The sequence below is a fragment of the Candoia aspera genome, chromosome 1, assembly GCF_035149785.1.
Source record: "Candoia aspera isolate rCanAsp1 chromosome 1, rCanAsp1.hap2, whole genome shotgun sequence".
In the NCBI taxonomy this organism is placed as follows: Eukaryota; Metazoa; Chordata; class Lepidosauria; order Squamata; family Boidae; genus Candoia; species Candoia aspera.
The window spans coordinates 245,230,190-245,245,398 of NC_086153.1; the positions used below are offsets into that span (position 1 = coordinate 245,230,190).

The 15,209-nt window shown below is 38.3% G+C and overlaps 2 protein-coding genes and 1 non-coding gene across 3 annotated transcripts in view; all 3 read left to right on the forward strand.

Moving 5' to 3' along the window:
• The window catches only part of PIK3C2A (phosphatidylinositol-4-phosphate 3-kinase catalytic subunit type 2 alpha), a 49,391-nt gene extending 40,464 nt beyond the window's left edge, over positions 1-8,927 (forward strand). The window contains exons 27-32 of the mRNA XM_063289403.1: positions 752-876; positions 2,482-2,599; positions 2,697-2,778; positions 3,301-3,410; positions 4,459-4,584; positions 5,804-8,927. Coding sequence (XP_063145473.1) covers positions 752-876; positions 2,482-2,599; positions 2,697-2,778; positions 3,301-3,410; positions 4,459-4,584; positions 5,804-5,986 — 744 coding nt within the window. The 3' untranslated portion in view covers positions 5,987-8,927. The remainder of the gene's footprint in view (positions 1-751; positions 877-2,481; positions 2,600-2,696; positions 2,779-3,300; positions 3,411-4,458; positions 4,585-5,803) is intronic.
• A 1,919-nt stretch (positions 8,928-10,846) lies between these two features.
• Positions 10,847-14,355, forward strand: RPS13 (ribosomal protein S13). Its single transcript, XM_063289404.1, has 6 exons — positions 10,847-10,948; positions 11,545-11,593; positions 12,395-12,473; positions 13,042-13,211; positions 13,486-13,586; positions 14,171-14,355. Exons 1-6 carry the CDS (start codon positions 10,926-10,928, stop codon positions 14,202-14,204), a joined length of 456 nt encoding a protein of 151 aa, XP_063145474.1. The 5' UTR covers positions 10,847-10,925; the 3' UTR covers positions 14,205-14,355.
• Positions 13,985-14,076, forward strand: LOC134488658 (small nucleolar RNA SNORD14). Its single transcript, XR_010066984.1, has one exon. It is a non-coding gene; the product is annotated as a small nucleolar RNA SNORD14 (small nucleolar RNA).
• Positions 14,356-15,209: the final 854 nt, after the last annotated feature.

Genomic DNA, 15,209 nt, shown 5'->3' on the forward strand with positions numbered 1-15,209 from the left:
TGAACTCATAGCTCCTGGTAGAGCAGCAAGTGGAAGTTGTAGTCAAGATCTTTGCCCAGCTGGGGCAGGTACATTATGCCATTGGTGGCCCTGTTTGAACTGTGACAGTGATTCACTCCCTCATTGCCATGTTCTTCTTGACTACTGTAACATGCTCTGGTTATTACAGACTACCTTTTAAAATGACCCAGAAACTGTAGTTGGTGCAAACTGTGGCAGCCAGGATGTTAGGTGGCTTGGCTCCCAGTTATCTTAGGGACTCTCTCCTCCATGTGGAATCTGCCTAGCCTAAAGGCTGTCCTTCATGGTAGCCCCCTTGTGGCCCCCCCTGGAGGTGCACCAGGCACTTTCCAGCTATCAAAATGGTTCTGTTTCAGTGGGGTTTGGTGACTCAGTTGTGAGGTTGGAGTGGAAAAAGTATATGTAGTTGCAACACAAAATATTGAAATAATTGTGTTCAAAGCTTACATATCTTAAGGCCATGATATTGTCATAATATGTCAAACGAGCCCTTGGTTCAAGGCAAAGCAAAGGGTGAGGACCTAGCTATTGACATTGCTTTTTTTCATTAGATGATTGGAAATAAATGTAAGGGGTAGCATTGTCAAGTCTGGTCATCTCCCCCCCTGCCCCCCCCCCCAATTCTGGGAGTTGAAAAACCATCTGCAGAGGTTTGGAAAGTTTGTAGTAGAGCATTACAGCAGTTAAACTTTTTAATAGGCAATGAAGTGTTTGTTTTTTTATTTGGCAGATCTATGTGGTCAGAGTTTTGAGAGAGGGGCAGACTGAACCCACATTCATTTTTCGTACATTTGATGAGTTCCAGGAGTTCCACAACAAGCTTGGTATCCTATTTCCTCTTTGGAAATTACCAGGGTATGTGTCAAAATTTTCAGTTTGCGGAGGGTTTTTTTACATATATAAGACTTGCCATTCTTGCTCCCACCACTTGCTCATCCGCCTGCTGGCACTCTGTGGCACCTGCATGCCCGCCCGCCTGTAGCACCCATGCACCCACCCACGCTCCATAGTGCCTGCCCATGGTACCTGCACACCTGCCCACGCTCTGTAGCGCCCGTGCGTGGCACTCGTTTGCCCACCTGCAGTTGTTACCTGCCAGCCTCTTCCCATGTTACAGTCACGTGAGGTCCTCACACAACCACCCATGCAGTCCTGGGGTTACGACAGCAACAGGGACTGCTGGAATTGCTATTGCTAAGTGATACGGTCACATGACATCGCACTTTACGACTAAATCATATATATTTATTTATTGCATTTTACAATCATAATGTGCTTGATTTTTATGAGATTTTAATGTTTATGGTCATAGTTTGATTTGATTGTAAACCGGCCAGAGTCCCTCTTCTGGGGGAGATGGGCGGTAATTAAATTTGAAAATCAATCAATCAATCACTTAGCGATGGAAATTCCAGTTTCAACTGCTGTTATACCTGAGGATGACCTGTATACAAACATTCAGAAAAACTGAGAGGGCTTGCATACTTTTCATCTCATCATATATGCTCTTTTATAATACTGCTATATGGTTTACTGAAACTGTCTCCATTTGCAACTGATATTTGATATCCAATATCACTAAATAAAAGTTTTTTGATTCAGCCAAAAAAAGATGAATCCACTGAATATTCCTATGTTCCAACAATAAATTTCTTCTTTGTATGATCACAGTCTCTTATGCCTGCAAACTGTAAGCGTGGAGCCATATATTTAAAAAGCAAATGTTCATCCGCTTAGCTGTAGTTCTTTCTGTGATCTAGGCCTGACTTTATAGGGATTTTTTCAAGTAAAATGTAAAAGTAACCCTTTTCAAAACATGCTTTCCTGAATATGTGGCATCAATAAATTCGTTTCCAGAAGCTCTTTGGTGTATAATGCTTTGTTGTAAACTACTTTTCAAGGAAAACATCGGAAAAGGATAAAACTGTAATTCACGAATTTGTTTCATAAACAGAACAGTGCTTTCTGAAATAACATTCTTAGGCCTGGTCATAAATCAATTTCAGTCTGGAAATGGCAAGAACAATTGCTCCATTTTGAGCATGACTATAGACACTTTTATAAAAGCAGGTAGGAAAGAACTGTGACAACTTTTCATGGAATATACAAATTTCTGAAGTATATTACAGTTGTGCAAACTATTAAAAGTTGTGTTTTGCAAAGCACCCGTCCTTGAACTATGGCATCAGCTGCATCCAGGATGTTCTCCAGGTCTTCCCATTTTGGATAGATGTACATATACAGGACACACTTTCGCTGGGGTTGCCAGAAAAATTGATGTACATATAATGCATGCGAAGACATCTATGCCAGGCCTTCCAGAAAAAGTAGCTATTTAGACACTTCATAGAGGAACAATTCATGGAGTAACTGTTTAATGCTTTGCACTGCCCTAGTCTCTATGATTGTTTTCATTTTTTTGCCTCAAACAAAAATAACTATTTACCTCTCTTACTGCAGCTTTCCTAGTAAGATGGTTCTAGGAAGAACTCATGTAAAGGATGTAGCAGCCAAGAGGAAAGTAGAGCTGAATAGCTACATACAAAGTTTAATGAATGCATCAACAGATGTATCAGAGGTAATTCTTGAAAGTAGTCTGCAAAATACATAGATTATTTTATATACAGTCCGTATGACAGACAGTTCTTACTAACATTTTATCTTCCCCAATCTAGTGCGATCTGGTTTATACTTTCTTCCATCCTTTACCCCGTGATGAAAAAGCTGAAGGAATTGATGGAATAACTAGGTGTACAGGTAAGAATATAGTTTTACAGTTTAATCAGTACCCTGAATAGCACAATTATTTCTATGGACTCTTAAGTTTCAGCCATGTGGAGTTCCCACAGAATATAAAGATATACTGTGCAAATTGTGCTAAACTGTGTTGATGTGGGAATGGAACATTCTGGAGAACTGTGGGACACTGTTTCCCTCAGGTCCATTTTGAACATTCTCTGAGACCTTGTCATTCTGGGGCAGTTTGACAGTTTCTGGAAGAATTATTACTACGTAAGATATAACAATTTTGTTGTATGTAATACAACATTTATTAGCAGAACTTAAACCACTGATGCAACAGATTTCCCCTCCCCCAGAACCCTTTACAGTTGCCCTGTCTGTCTGTTCTGGAGGATTTGAGGATCATGAGAGAGAAGGGAATCAGCAGAGGAACATACCCTTTTTATTAACAGAAGCAACTTGCACAGTATCGCTTAAAATGGAATCCTACTTACTTTGTTTCTATTATGGAAAATGAAACGTTTACCTTTTTTTTAGATGTAGGCCCTTCAAGTCCTACCTCAGGAAAAGTAGGAGGAGAGGTGAAGTTGTCCATCTCCTATAGAAACAAGACGCTGTTTATCATGGTGATGCACATTAAAGATTTGGTAAGTATATAAATGTGTTTAAATATAAATGATTATAGTATGTTTTATGAGATCTTTTTCCAAAAGCCAGATGAATATCTCTGGGGGCTAGGACATAAAATCAGGCCCAAGTGATATGGTGAGGACTGTGCTCCAAAAAATAGTGAGGCAATTAAATATTAAAATCAAATAAAAACTAAATGTAGCAAAATCATTACCTCCATTTCATTAAAATTAAAGATAATTAATATTGTTACTTCCAGTCAGGTATTTAATATTTTTTCCTTCTGTCATATTAAAAATTACAGTTGGTAGCAACTTTGGAGCACTAAACCAAAGCTTTCAGGGACAACATGCAGCCCTGAGGCCTTGGGGTCATGTACCTCTTTTCTTATTGTACGAAACAATAGCAACAAAACAAACAATATGATTTATTTGTTTGTTTAAAAGATTTGTATAGCCACCTACTGTATCTTAAAACAGCTATGGGCGGTTCACAACAACAACAAAACTAAAAACCATATAACAAAAACTAAAAACCCGGTGCCTCAATCAACCCTCTGCAGGCTCTGCCTCTCTACCCCAGTGTCTGGGTAAAAAGCCAGGTTTTAATGGCCTTCCGGAAGGCTAAGAGGGTGAGGACCTGCCGGATTGCCCGGGGGAAGGTGCCAGAAAAGGCACACTTCCTAGGTCCCACTAGATGGCAGTATTTCAGATACCCAATATTTGATCTAGTGAGATGGGCAGATACCCTCAGGGAGAGGCAGTCCCACAAACAGCCTGGTCTGGTGCCAATATAAAACAGATATAATTCTTCCATAAACATTAAGTCATAAACACATTTGAAGAATCTAGTAAAACTTTGGTCCTAAGTAATTTGGAGCTTTTATCCATTTTTTAAAGGAATTATAAACTATTGCAGTCAGCCTGGAGAAGTTTGTCTATGCAGTCGCTAAGACTTGATGACACATAACCAAACAATTGCAGACTTTAAGCATTCTCCTTGCTTTCTTTGAATATGGTTGTTCCTGTTTTTACTTTTTAAAAAAATGTTTGTTCTTGTTCTCAGGTTACTGATGATGGTGCAGATCCAAATCCATATGTGAAGACGTATTTGCTTCCAGACATGCATAAAACGTCTAAACAGAAAACCAAAATATCACGGAAAACTAGAAATCCAACATTCAATGAAATGGTAAGTTGAAATACTTGGGTAGCTTTTCAAAGGGAATGTAGTGTAGAAATCATGCAGTATGGGATGAATAAAAAATAGGAATACAGGTAGTCTTCATTTAACGTCCATTTATTCAGCGACCTTTCAAAGTTACGATGGTGCTGAAAGAATGGACTTACGACCCATCCTCAAAGTTCTGGCTGTTGCAATGCCCCCGTGATCATGTGAAAAAAATTCACGACCACTCGGGTCCACCTGCATTTATGACCGCCTTTTGGCTACCCACCTACCTGCTGCTGCCAGCTGCCCCTGCTGCCCAGCCCTGCCTGCCTCCACCACACCATGTGCCATTACTGTACCAGACAGGGCCTTCTTCATGTCTTCTCCTTTCACACCAGTGCCACTGGGGCCAGGGCCTCCATTTGCACGCCAGCCAGGGCCACGTTTTGCGAAAGGAGGGTCTGGCTGGAAGGTACAGTAGTGGCATGTGGGGGGGAGATAGGCGGGTGGGAGGAGTTCAAGAGGAGGCAGCCCCTTACCTTACAGAGGCTCAGGGCTGGAAGGTACCAAGCGGGGAATGGCTTGGATTGGAGCAGGTCTTTGACTAACAACCAGTGGGATTTGGTTAAGGATGGCAACAGGGACTGCTGGGATTGCCATCGCTAAGCAATGTGGTCACATGACATTGTGCTTTACTACCACATTGCTTAGCAACGGGAATTCCAGTCCCAATTGCCGTCGTAACTCAGAGACTACCTGTACTTCCCTTCTCTCAGGGTCCATCACTGTCGAATTGGGATTGCATCAGATATACCTTAGCTCCCCCAATAGAAATGGGATGTAACCCTTTCCCCGTTCTCTATCCCCGTTCAGGATAGAATTAGGGAATGTACATTTGGCAATAGTCATTTCCCAATTATTTTCCTTAAGTTGTTTGGATACTCTGTCCCCAATTCACTTCTTCCCAGTTTATCGAGTCCTAAAACCTACCACAAAGTTTAATTCTAACATCAGGAAAAAGCTGCATTCAAGGAGTGGGGGACCACATTAGAAACATTGGGGAGAGTGGGTAGATTGTCTGTCTTTGGTGCATCATATTGTAGCTCAGTGAGCTACAGAAATATTTAAAATAAAATATTCCTCTTTCTGTTTTTCTCACCTACCCTTTCCTAACCTTTACTGATATTTTGTAAACTGTCTTGTCTTGCATTGCTTCTGAATTAGTTTCTTTTTTTAATAGCTTGTGTACAGTGGATATAGCAAAGAAACACTCAAGCAAAGGGAACTTCAGCTAAGTGTACTCAGTGCTGAATCTCTGCGTGAAAACTTTTTCCTGGGTGGTATCACTCTTCCCTTAAAGGATTTTAACTTAAGCAAGGAGACTGTGAACTGGTACAGGCTTGCTGCTGCACCATACTTGTGAACCTGACAACTTAGAGAGATGAAGATATGAACTAAAAACTCCTAACTCCATTTGTATTTGATCACTTTTCTCTACTTGAAGATAATCCATACACTTTAGCTTGAAACACTGCAATATGGTGGATTATAGTTGGACCAGCCTTTGCAAAACTTTACACAAGACTTTTGGCAAGTCATCTGCTTTATGCTTTTACTGCAATAATATCTAAGCATTGATGTATATGAATTATATAAAGGTAATACTTGTTATTAATGCAGTTCTGAACTATGAACAGATGTATCAAATTCAGTCTGAGGGAGTTATCCTGGATTCATTTAAATCCCATTTGAATTATTTGCTTTTTGATATATTTCAAAGTTGCTTTATAATTCTGCTCTCAGCACATAGTTCAAGAAAAAAAAGAGATCATGACAAAATTACTGTTCAGTCTGTTAAAAGGGAGGCCTGAATAGACAGATAAAATTCTGTGTTGCATTTAGCCCTATGAGTCATTAAGCTTCTTAGAGGCCATTATTAGAATGAGTGCCAATAATTGAAATTATACATAATGGTGCCTTATTTTATCGCTCCTTATACCTCATTTCTAATATTTAATAAAAGTTTTACCAATGCTAGAAGTTAAACATGCTTTTAAAAAAATAATGTTTATGTGGTTCACTGTTTAAATCTAACATTTCTCCTTTAAATTTAGGTCTACTTCTTTAGGTCAGATTCATTTAAAAAATCTTATCAGGTTTATTTTGGCCTCTTTTTTTGGATTAATTAATTTGATGAACTGTAAGTATTATATGGATGCGTATGCAAGTGATTTTATACCATGATTTGCTACAAAGCACATATATTTCCTGTAGGTAGATATATGGGCTATTCAGCAGCAATTTTGGATTTCAAAATAGAAGCCCCACATCAAAGCACAATATTTATTAGTATCATATGGATTAAAATTTGCGTATTATAAAAAAAAGCCCTAGATATTGGGTAGTAAAATTGACACAGTTACCATTGGAGCTAACATTTAGATTTTGTTTTCATGAGCACTACTATCCACAAAGCATTTTATTTAAATGAAAATTGATTTGCCCTTAGTAAAATTAGTAAAAGATGCTCTGTGTGAGGTATGGTGGATTGTATTTTAGATTCATTTCTTTAATTTTGTATCCAGCTATTTTGTAACACTTGGAAAAGGCTGGATATAATTGCAATTTACTAACTCCATTAAAAAAAAAAGCTGTTGTAGGAATTGCATTAACATTCCACAAAATATGTTGAAACACAAATACTTTAGAATAAAGATACAGACTGTCTGCTGAATTTAAAGCAAAACAATGGCATGATGAATGAATATTTGATAGACCGTGTGACAATCTATTGCCAGGCAATTAAACTAAAGTATGATATTAAACGATCGTTAACTTTGGGTGCTTAAATGTTCATAATTGACTGTAAAATAAAATTTGGGATTCCTCAATGTTAAAACTGCATTGTGACTAATAGAAGCTACTTAACATTTTTAGAAGGGTTTATTAGTTATAATATGTTAAGTATGTAAGTTGTAAGCTATATAGTAAACAGAGTAAACTAACTAGATTGTATTTCCTGCTCACTTGATGCTTTTTGAGATGTATTCCATTCCATCAACAAAACCACAAGTCATATAAACACAGGGAAGTAGGCTACTGTTTTTGTGAAACGTTCCATTAGATTAACTGAAAGCAATATATACTGCTTTTTTGCAGTCTGTAACTAGAGCACAATGTATCACAGCACAAATCTAGAGATTCAAAAAAAACTCTTAATGATGGTGGTTTGCAACTGCAGTTCTTGTCTGGATGTTGGTTAGAATATATGCTGCACCTTATGGTAGTATTTGCCGTTAGTACATCCTGTGCCTTTGCCCATCATCACCGTTTCTCAAAATAAATCCACAATAACTAAAGCTCTTCAGGTACATTCTTATAAAACTGTTTTTCAATTATAATTGAACATGTAAAGGAGCAACATTAATTTTGCATCTCTTTCAAATTATTTATATTTGTGTGATACATAAACAAAACTGTTCCAGTTTTTTTTTTTAAATCTGTATTACAGCTGGCATACAAAAGGGTTAGAGGGAATAATCACAACCAGATGTAACACTTTACTAATGAATGTTTTTAAAGTGTGGTCTCATGGCATTTTTATATTTTGTGAATTAAATTAAATCCTATGCATCAAATGTGGACTGCAGCTAGAAGTCAATTTGTGTCTGTACATTTATTTTGACATTTTGAGGAAAACATCTTACTATAAGAAAAATGACCTCCACATTTTCTGTACTAAATAATAGTTATGACTTTGCACTGAAAATTTTTATACTGCCTTTTTATGACCTATAGGTATATATATAAAAAGCATGAGAGATCTTTCATATTTCTCTATTTTTAAAATTTAAAAGGATCCAGAAATGTTAATATCTTGCCTTAAATTTGACTGCTTTTTCCAGGATACAATTAGCTTTTAAACTGAAGAAATATTACTTCTAGAATCTGCAAAATATCACTGTGTAATGTGGATTTAATAGGTGTGGGTATGTTCATTGATATCGATGGGTTAAAGTCTGAATTAAAGCTTCCGCATGTTGTGTGGAAAAAATATTAAAGCAATACAATTGCACCATTCTCACAATCCATAGGAACTTAATATTCTTCTCTCCACTGTATTCTCAGTACTGTGACAAACAATTTGGCAAAGATTTATAGATAATAAAATGCATTAGATGCAAATGTGGATGCTTGCCTGCAATTGTCTCTCTCTCTGTAAGAACCAAATACTTCAGCTGTATTACAGTGATAGCTAATAAAGATGTACATTATTTCTATCAACATCCTAACCCCAAAATACTGGGGTTAAATGTGACTCCGTAACTGTTCTACAATTATATTAAATGCTATTTAATAAAGAACATTGTGCCTCTTTTTTTTCTAAATCCACCAATTTGTATGTGTGACTCAAGAAACTTAAGGGCAAGAGTTTTAGTCAAACCCTGTTGCACTGAACATTTTTAAGAAAGTTGCTTCAAATGTTAACTATTTCTGTATGTTGCCTCCTTGTTCTTTCCTTGCACTAAATCTGCAATCTGTGGGCCTATTAGCCTTGCACTGCTCAGCAATAGAGCATATATTCTAAGTGAAATACTCGGGCACTCGGAAAAGACTGTAAATGATTTTGAGAATTACTGCCAATCACTGCAATCTCCAGCGTGGTTTCCTACCTTTATAAAGACTGCAATCTAGACTGGAAATTCTGAAGTTGGTTTAAGAATCCCCCAGGAGCAGTATGGGAGAAGCAGCTTAAGCTGCAGGGCAGAATTGCCCTAGAGGTGGCCATTTGTTTATTAGAGACCACTGTGAAAACAGACACACAGTTGAAGGACTTTTGTGGAATTGATTGATATGGGTAAAAGAAAGAAATGGGCAACGGCGTTCCCTTCCTCCACTGAAGCTTGCTAAACAGCCAAGAATTTAAGATTGCTTTATACAAAAGAGAAACGTAAGTAAAATCTCCTGCTTCCAACAAATTAGAAGCACTGGAATGGGATCTTCAAACAGAGGTGGAAAAACCGCAGTTATTAGAGCTACCTTTATAAATATTTTACCTAAGAAGCACTAAACAAAGTTGGTAAAGGAAAATGTACCAGCCTAGATACCATCTTTATTTCCAGTAATTCCTGCGGACCTTTTTAAGCTTTCTTAAAAAGTAAACATGTAGGGTTGCTCCGGTGTATTATTTGTTTGAAAGGTTTTCTGCCTATGTAGAGAAAACTGAAGAATGGTAGGGAGAATTTTTCAGTGCTAGAGAGGATGGCAGACTAGCCTAATGGATTTGTCCTTGGGTAAGTGAAATGTTGTGACTGCTGTGCCTTCCCCTCACTGCAGCCATTTTGTTGGAGTGTCCATAATGTATCCCCCTAAACCACGGGTTCCTAATCTTTTTGCCATCACATCTCCCTTTAGTGTAATCTTAATGTGCACGCCTCCCCTAAAAATCCAAACACCAAAATGAACACGAACAATGAAAAAAATAAAAGGCAATTTTGGGAAAGGTGGATTTATTTTAACAGAGTGAAACTAAAAGGTTTGTCACACCTCCCCTGGACACACTCTGCACCTCTCCAAGGGAAGTACACCTCACACTGGGGAAACTTCCCTAAAGGATTTGTTGGAGTGCATTTGATCCTAAAGGATTTGATCCTAGCTTAGACCACACACTGTAAGAGGCTTTATCAATTATGATGTCATATTTTAGGGAAAACAAATGGCCAGCTGCTGTTGTTCATTGCAACATCACACAACCTCTATACACAAAATAGTAAAGTTCAGAATCTGATCTACAGATTATATCTGAAGATCCTATCTTGGGGCATGCGTATAGCCATTATATATGGTAATCAGCCACACGATGGCTGAAAGCGAGCGCAGAGGCGATGGCGGGCGACAGTCGATAAGCCGCCTCTTATGTGCACTGACGCTGAAAAGTCAAAAGGCGTGATAAGAAATACCCGTCCAAACATATTTTGGGTTGCAGCACAAGTGAAATTGTATTTAATTAGATTTATATGCCGCCCATCTTGCCGCTTCTGCCACACACACATCCCTCCCTCCGTCTCCATGGAATCAGTTGAATGAATGAATCCGAGCCGGACCCAATTGGCCCTCCAGCTGTATGGATCTATGTCCCACCCCACTCCCTCAACTAGAAAGTCTGAGAGAAAGGAATGCTGGGAGATGTAGTTCATCAACAGGCGGAAGACCCATTCTGAATAGCAGCCATCTTGCTTCTCCTAGCACAGACCAGGGGATGCAAATAAAACAGGAAGTCTAATGGGTGGAACCTCATTTCCGGCGGAAAGAAAGGTTGTCTGCACTGCTGCCTCACTTGCCTCTTTCTTTTCGGCGCCATCATGGGTCGTATGCACGCTCCCGGGTGAGTCGGCCGAGTCTGAGGCTGTGGCGTGGGAGTCCGAGGCGGGCTTGCGGGAATGGTCGTGATGTCCGCTGGTTGTAGCTTGCGGTCTGCTTCAGGAGCATTCCTTCGCTCCTATCGTGGGGGCGGCCCTTTCTTAGAGGCCGACTTCGTTGAGAGCTGCGGGACCGGCGGCTTCCTCAGGAAGCCAGTAGATTCTCAGATGAGAGGCTGGTTGTCGGGACGCCAGGTAGTGCTCGCTTGCCGTGTGGCTTGTTTTCAGTGGACCATCCGGACACCTCTTGCAAAAGCCTCGGGAAGCGCCGCTCTTGGGGGATGGGGGGAAATAAGCATGAAATTTGGAGGCGGCAGCTGGTCTTGGACTCCCTGTGCTCATGCAGTATTTTATTATATCGCTTGGATAAAATCAAAAGCTATGCAGCTGTTGCAGTCCTGGAGATCTGGCTTCTACATTCACTGATAGGGTTGATAATGAACGGTGATAACTCGTGCTGGCAATTCTGGATTATTTTTATCAAGCTGGTTAGTATCCTATAGTGAACTGTATATTTGCGACGTTTTCCAAAATACGCTATCTTTGGCTTCTCTCTCAACAGAAAGGGTTTGTCTCAGTCGGCCTTGCCTTACAGGAGAAGTGTGCCTACCGTAAGTACTGACTTCAGTTATTACTGTGCTTGGGACTTGATAAGAAGCATCCAACTTTGCAAAGTGAATAGTGCAAATTGATTATTTGTTTCTAAACATCCCACAGGCTAAATTACCTTAAAATTATTTCCTACAGTGCTATGCTTTGACTTAACAGTTAAGAAATGAAAATTCTATCTCACAGTAAATTAGTGATGCACCTTGACGTATACCTTGCCATGTCTGAGTAAACAAGCTTTAACGTATTTCCTAAAGACTGTAGTGTTTAAAACGAGAACCTAAATATTGATAATCTCAAAGTGGGCTGTTAAAAGCTAATTTTTGAAATGATTGTTGAAAATCTGATGATATTTTAGCATTTGGGATAACAATAGTTAACATAAAGAATTGCTCCAAGACAATTATACTCATGACAACAATTAAAAAATAATTTGTTACTATAAGCTAGAGTATGGAAATACTTGAGCTGCAACTTTTGTTTGCATATCTACTACTTCTAAAACTATAGTATCAAGAAGTGGGATGAAATAGCTGTAATTTCAAGGCATCCTACTTTTATTCATTCATTTATTTATTTTGGCAGCTACAATTCTATGTGAACATTTAGCAAGGAGGGCTTTAGCATTTTTTAAAATTCTCTTTACTGACAGCTTTCTCATTGTACTTTTGTAACTTGCAGTTGAAATATCAGAATTATTTATTAAATGGTCAATGTAATCTTAATTTGGTTTTGGGGTGGTTGGGTCAATTTGCTCTCATATGTAAGAACTAGGATGGCTGACAATTGAAATTTTTTTTTAGTGGCTGAAACTTACTTCTGATGATGTCAAAGAGCAGATCTACAAGTTGGCAAAGAAGGGCCTGACACCCTCACAAATTGGTATGTCTAAATAAAATGCTTTGTGTTTAGTAGTTACTAATATATGTGTGTGAGTGGGTATATTGGTTCTTAGTTATAAGCCACTTAGAGTCATTTGGGAGTCAGGCAACCAAATAACCCGGCTCATTAATTTGGTGTTACCTGATAAACATCTTGGTTTATTGGCTGGCTAGAATGTTTGTAGTTATAAGTGTATGGTTTGAAAGTGGACCAAATGCTTTATTTGTTGCAGGGGGCATTAGCTGGTATTCTGTCAAGTTAAATAAGATCTTTTTCTTAAATCATGTTCTGATAATTAATATAATTGAAGTCTTAGAATTTAGCTTTTATTTAAGGTATTACTGAATTGTTAGTTTATTTAATGCCCTCAAATATCATTGCTATTGCTAAAACTGTACGTTTTATAGCTTTTACCTGACTGCCTTACCATGTAAGCTGTGAGCAACCATTTGCAGCCCACACAAAAATCTTTCCTTTATGATAGCTAATCCTTCTTGGATACCCAAATGAATTCATATGTTTGAATTTATTGTACTTCCAGAAGTGCTGCATTTGGTTTCTTTTTCAGGTGTAATACTGAGGGACTCGCATGGTGTTGCCCAAGTTCGTTTTGTGACTGGTAATAAAATTCTGAGAATTCTTAAATCCAAGGGACTTGCCCCTGATCTCCCAGAAGATCTTTACCACTTAATCAAGAAAGCAGTTGCTGTCCGCAAGCATCTTGAGAGGAACCGCAAGGTAAAATAGCAGGCTATATTCCGTCCTCAAGATTTTAAAATGGGACCTGCAATTACTCTAAAACAACAGTTTGCTTCTGAAGAGGTAATTCCTCTACAGTAAATAAAATAAAATACTGGATTATATCTAACATCCTGGTGCTAGTGGAAGAGACACCACTGAAACAAGCATTTTGGTGGTTATATATAAGTGCATTTATTCAGAAAATGCAAAGGAGATTTTTCCTAGGCTGTCTCCCAAAACAATATTTGAAAATATTTGTTTTTGTTGGAAGGATAAAGACGCCAAGTTCCGACTCATTTTGATTGAGAGCCGAATTCATCGGCTGGCTCGTTACTACAAGACTAAGAGAGTACTCCCACCTAATTGGAAGTAGTAAGTATATTTTGCTCTCAATCGCAGTATGGGCATGTTGTTTAAAGTTGGCGGCAGTTTTCTATTCCTCAGTCTAATGTTATAGAAAGAAATAGCATTCATGTAAGGAAGATTTCTATAAAATTAAGCAATTTTTAGAACATAAGTTCAGTGATAGCTTGTCTGAAATACTTCCTATTTTGTACGAAAGGCTATTGGTTGTAATGAATATAATTGGGGTACATTGGGATACATTCAATTTATACCTATTCATAAGTTGCTGCTGATCTGAGCTGTGGAGAACAGTATAGCAGATATATAGTGGGGAAAATGATATAAGTATTAATCCCATTAGTGTGGCTACTGAGCTTTGCCTCATAGTCCTTTTACCACTTCAGTTAAGGTCAGTTACAGGTTGCTCACTGTGATGACAGTTTTCCAACCATTCGCAGTTTCCACCAGAAAGGTTTTTCCTTTGTGTTGGCTAGTCCTTCCTTGGATGTCTGAGTGAGCTGCTGTAGCTGACAAGTTTAAATGTAATCTTGTTGGTGCCACGCTGCCTCGTTTTGATGAAGCTCCTTAATTGTTCTTTTTTTCTTCTCCAGCGAATCATCCACGGCTTCTGCTCTGGTCGCATAAAAATTCTTGTAACAACCATGGGAATCTAAACACCTACATCTTGTAATCGTGTTATGCCTGCTTCAAAGTGATGTCATTGGTTTCTTATTTAAAATTGGACGGATAAGTTAACACGTTTACTACCCCAATAAAGCCTCCGATTTTTTTTCCACTTGATTTATAATTTGAGTTCTTTGTGAAAGCTGCTGTTGTCCTGCAAATACTTTTGAGTTGTTTCCTATAAATTTACTTGCTAAAGGTTCTTATAAATTATGTATACACTGAGTGCTATATTGGAGTAGTAGAACTCTTCCTATCAAAGACTGTGCTGTCTTTGGGAGACTGAATGATAATGAAAATGGATGACTTGATCAATAATGTGATCAAAAGCTAAGCTTCCTTAAAGCTGATTGAGGCTAGAATCAGTGCTGTTTATATTTCTCAATTATATTTTGTTTTCTGTTAGAGTAAATAGTGTCTGATGGAGGAATGTCCAGTAAAGAAGGACCAGTCTTTCAAAATGCTACTTTGCCCATATTGAGAGCTGGGGAAAATTGGCTTTTGTAGGCTGAAAGTTGTTATTCTTTCGAAACAAAAGTTACATGAATAGATTCATCATCTGGGAAAATTGGATTTTCCTTTAATTAAGGGTACAGCTATGGTGGTAGAGATAAGGGCCACTTATCTTTAAACCCCCTAGGCTTTTATCTTTAATAAGCCAGACTCTGACTAGTATGGAATGTTTTACCAATCAATTATGTATACGGCTTTTAGATGTACCAAACCCAACCTAAATGCTTTTAGGAGCAGACAAGCTAATGTTACGAATCTGCAAGATTCATTTTATAGTTAGCTGTACTGTTGATACACCTTTTCTAATGTCTTAGCAAGGCCTTATATGAGGTTATCAGGTCCTTTGCCAATGCAAATGTTTTCTTTGTCTTGAACCCTTAAACTATATTCCACAGGTCTCTGTCCCTGCTTAAAACATCACTGCTAGAAGCTTTATCGGATAGTGCATATCCA

Excerpts from the sequence above, each read along its gene's own strand:
- RPS13 (XM_063289404.1), top strand. The coding sequence starts at position 10,926 with ATGGGTCGTATGCACGCTCCCGG. Across the intron at positions 11,594-12,394 it reads ACAGGAGAAGTGTGCCTACC|TGGCTGAAACTTACTTCTGA; the intron begins GTAAGTACTGAC and ends ATTTTTTTTTAG. Across the intron at positions 12,474-13,041 it reads CCTGACACCCTCACAAATTG|GTGTAATACTGAGGGACTCG; the intron begins GTATGTCTAAAT and ends TTTCTTTTTCAG.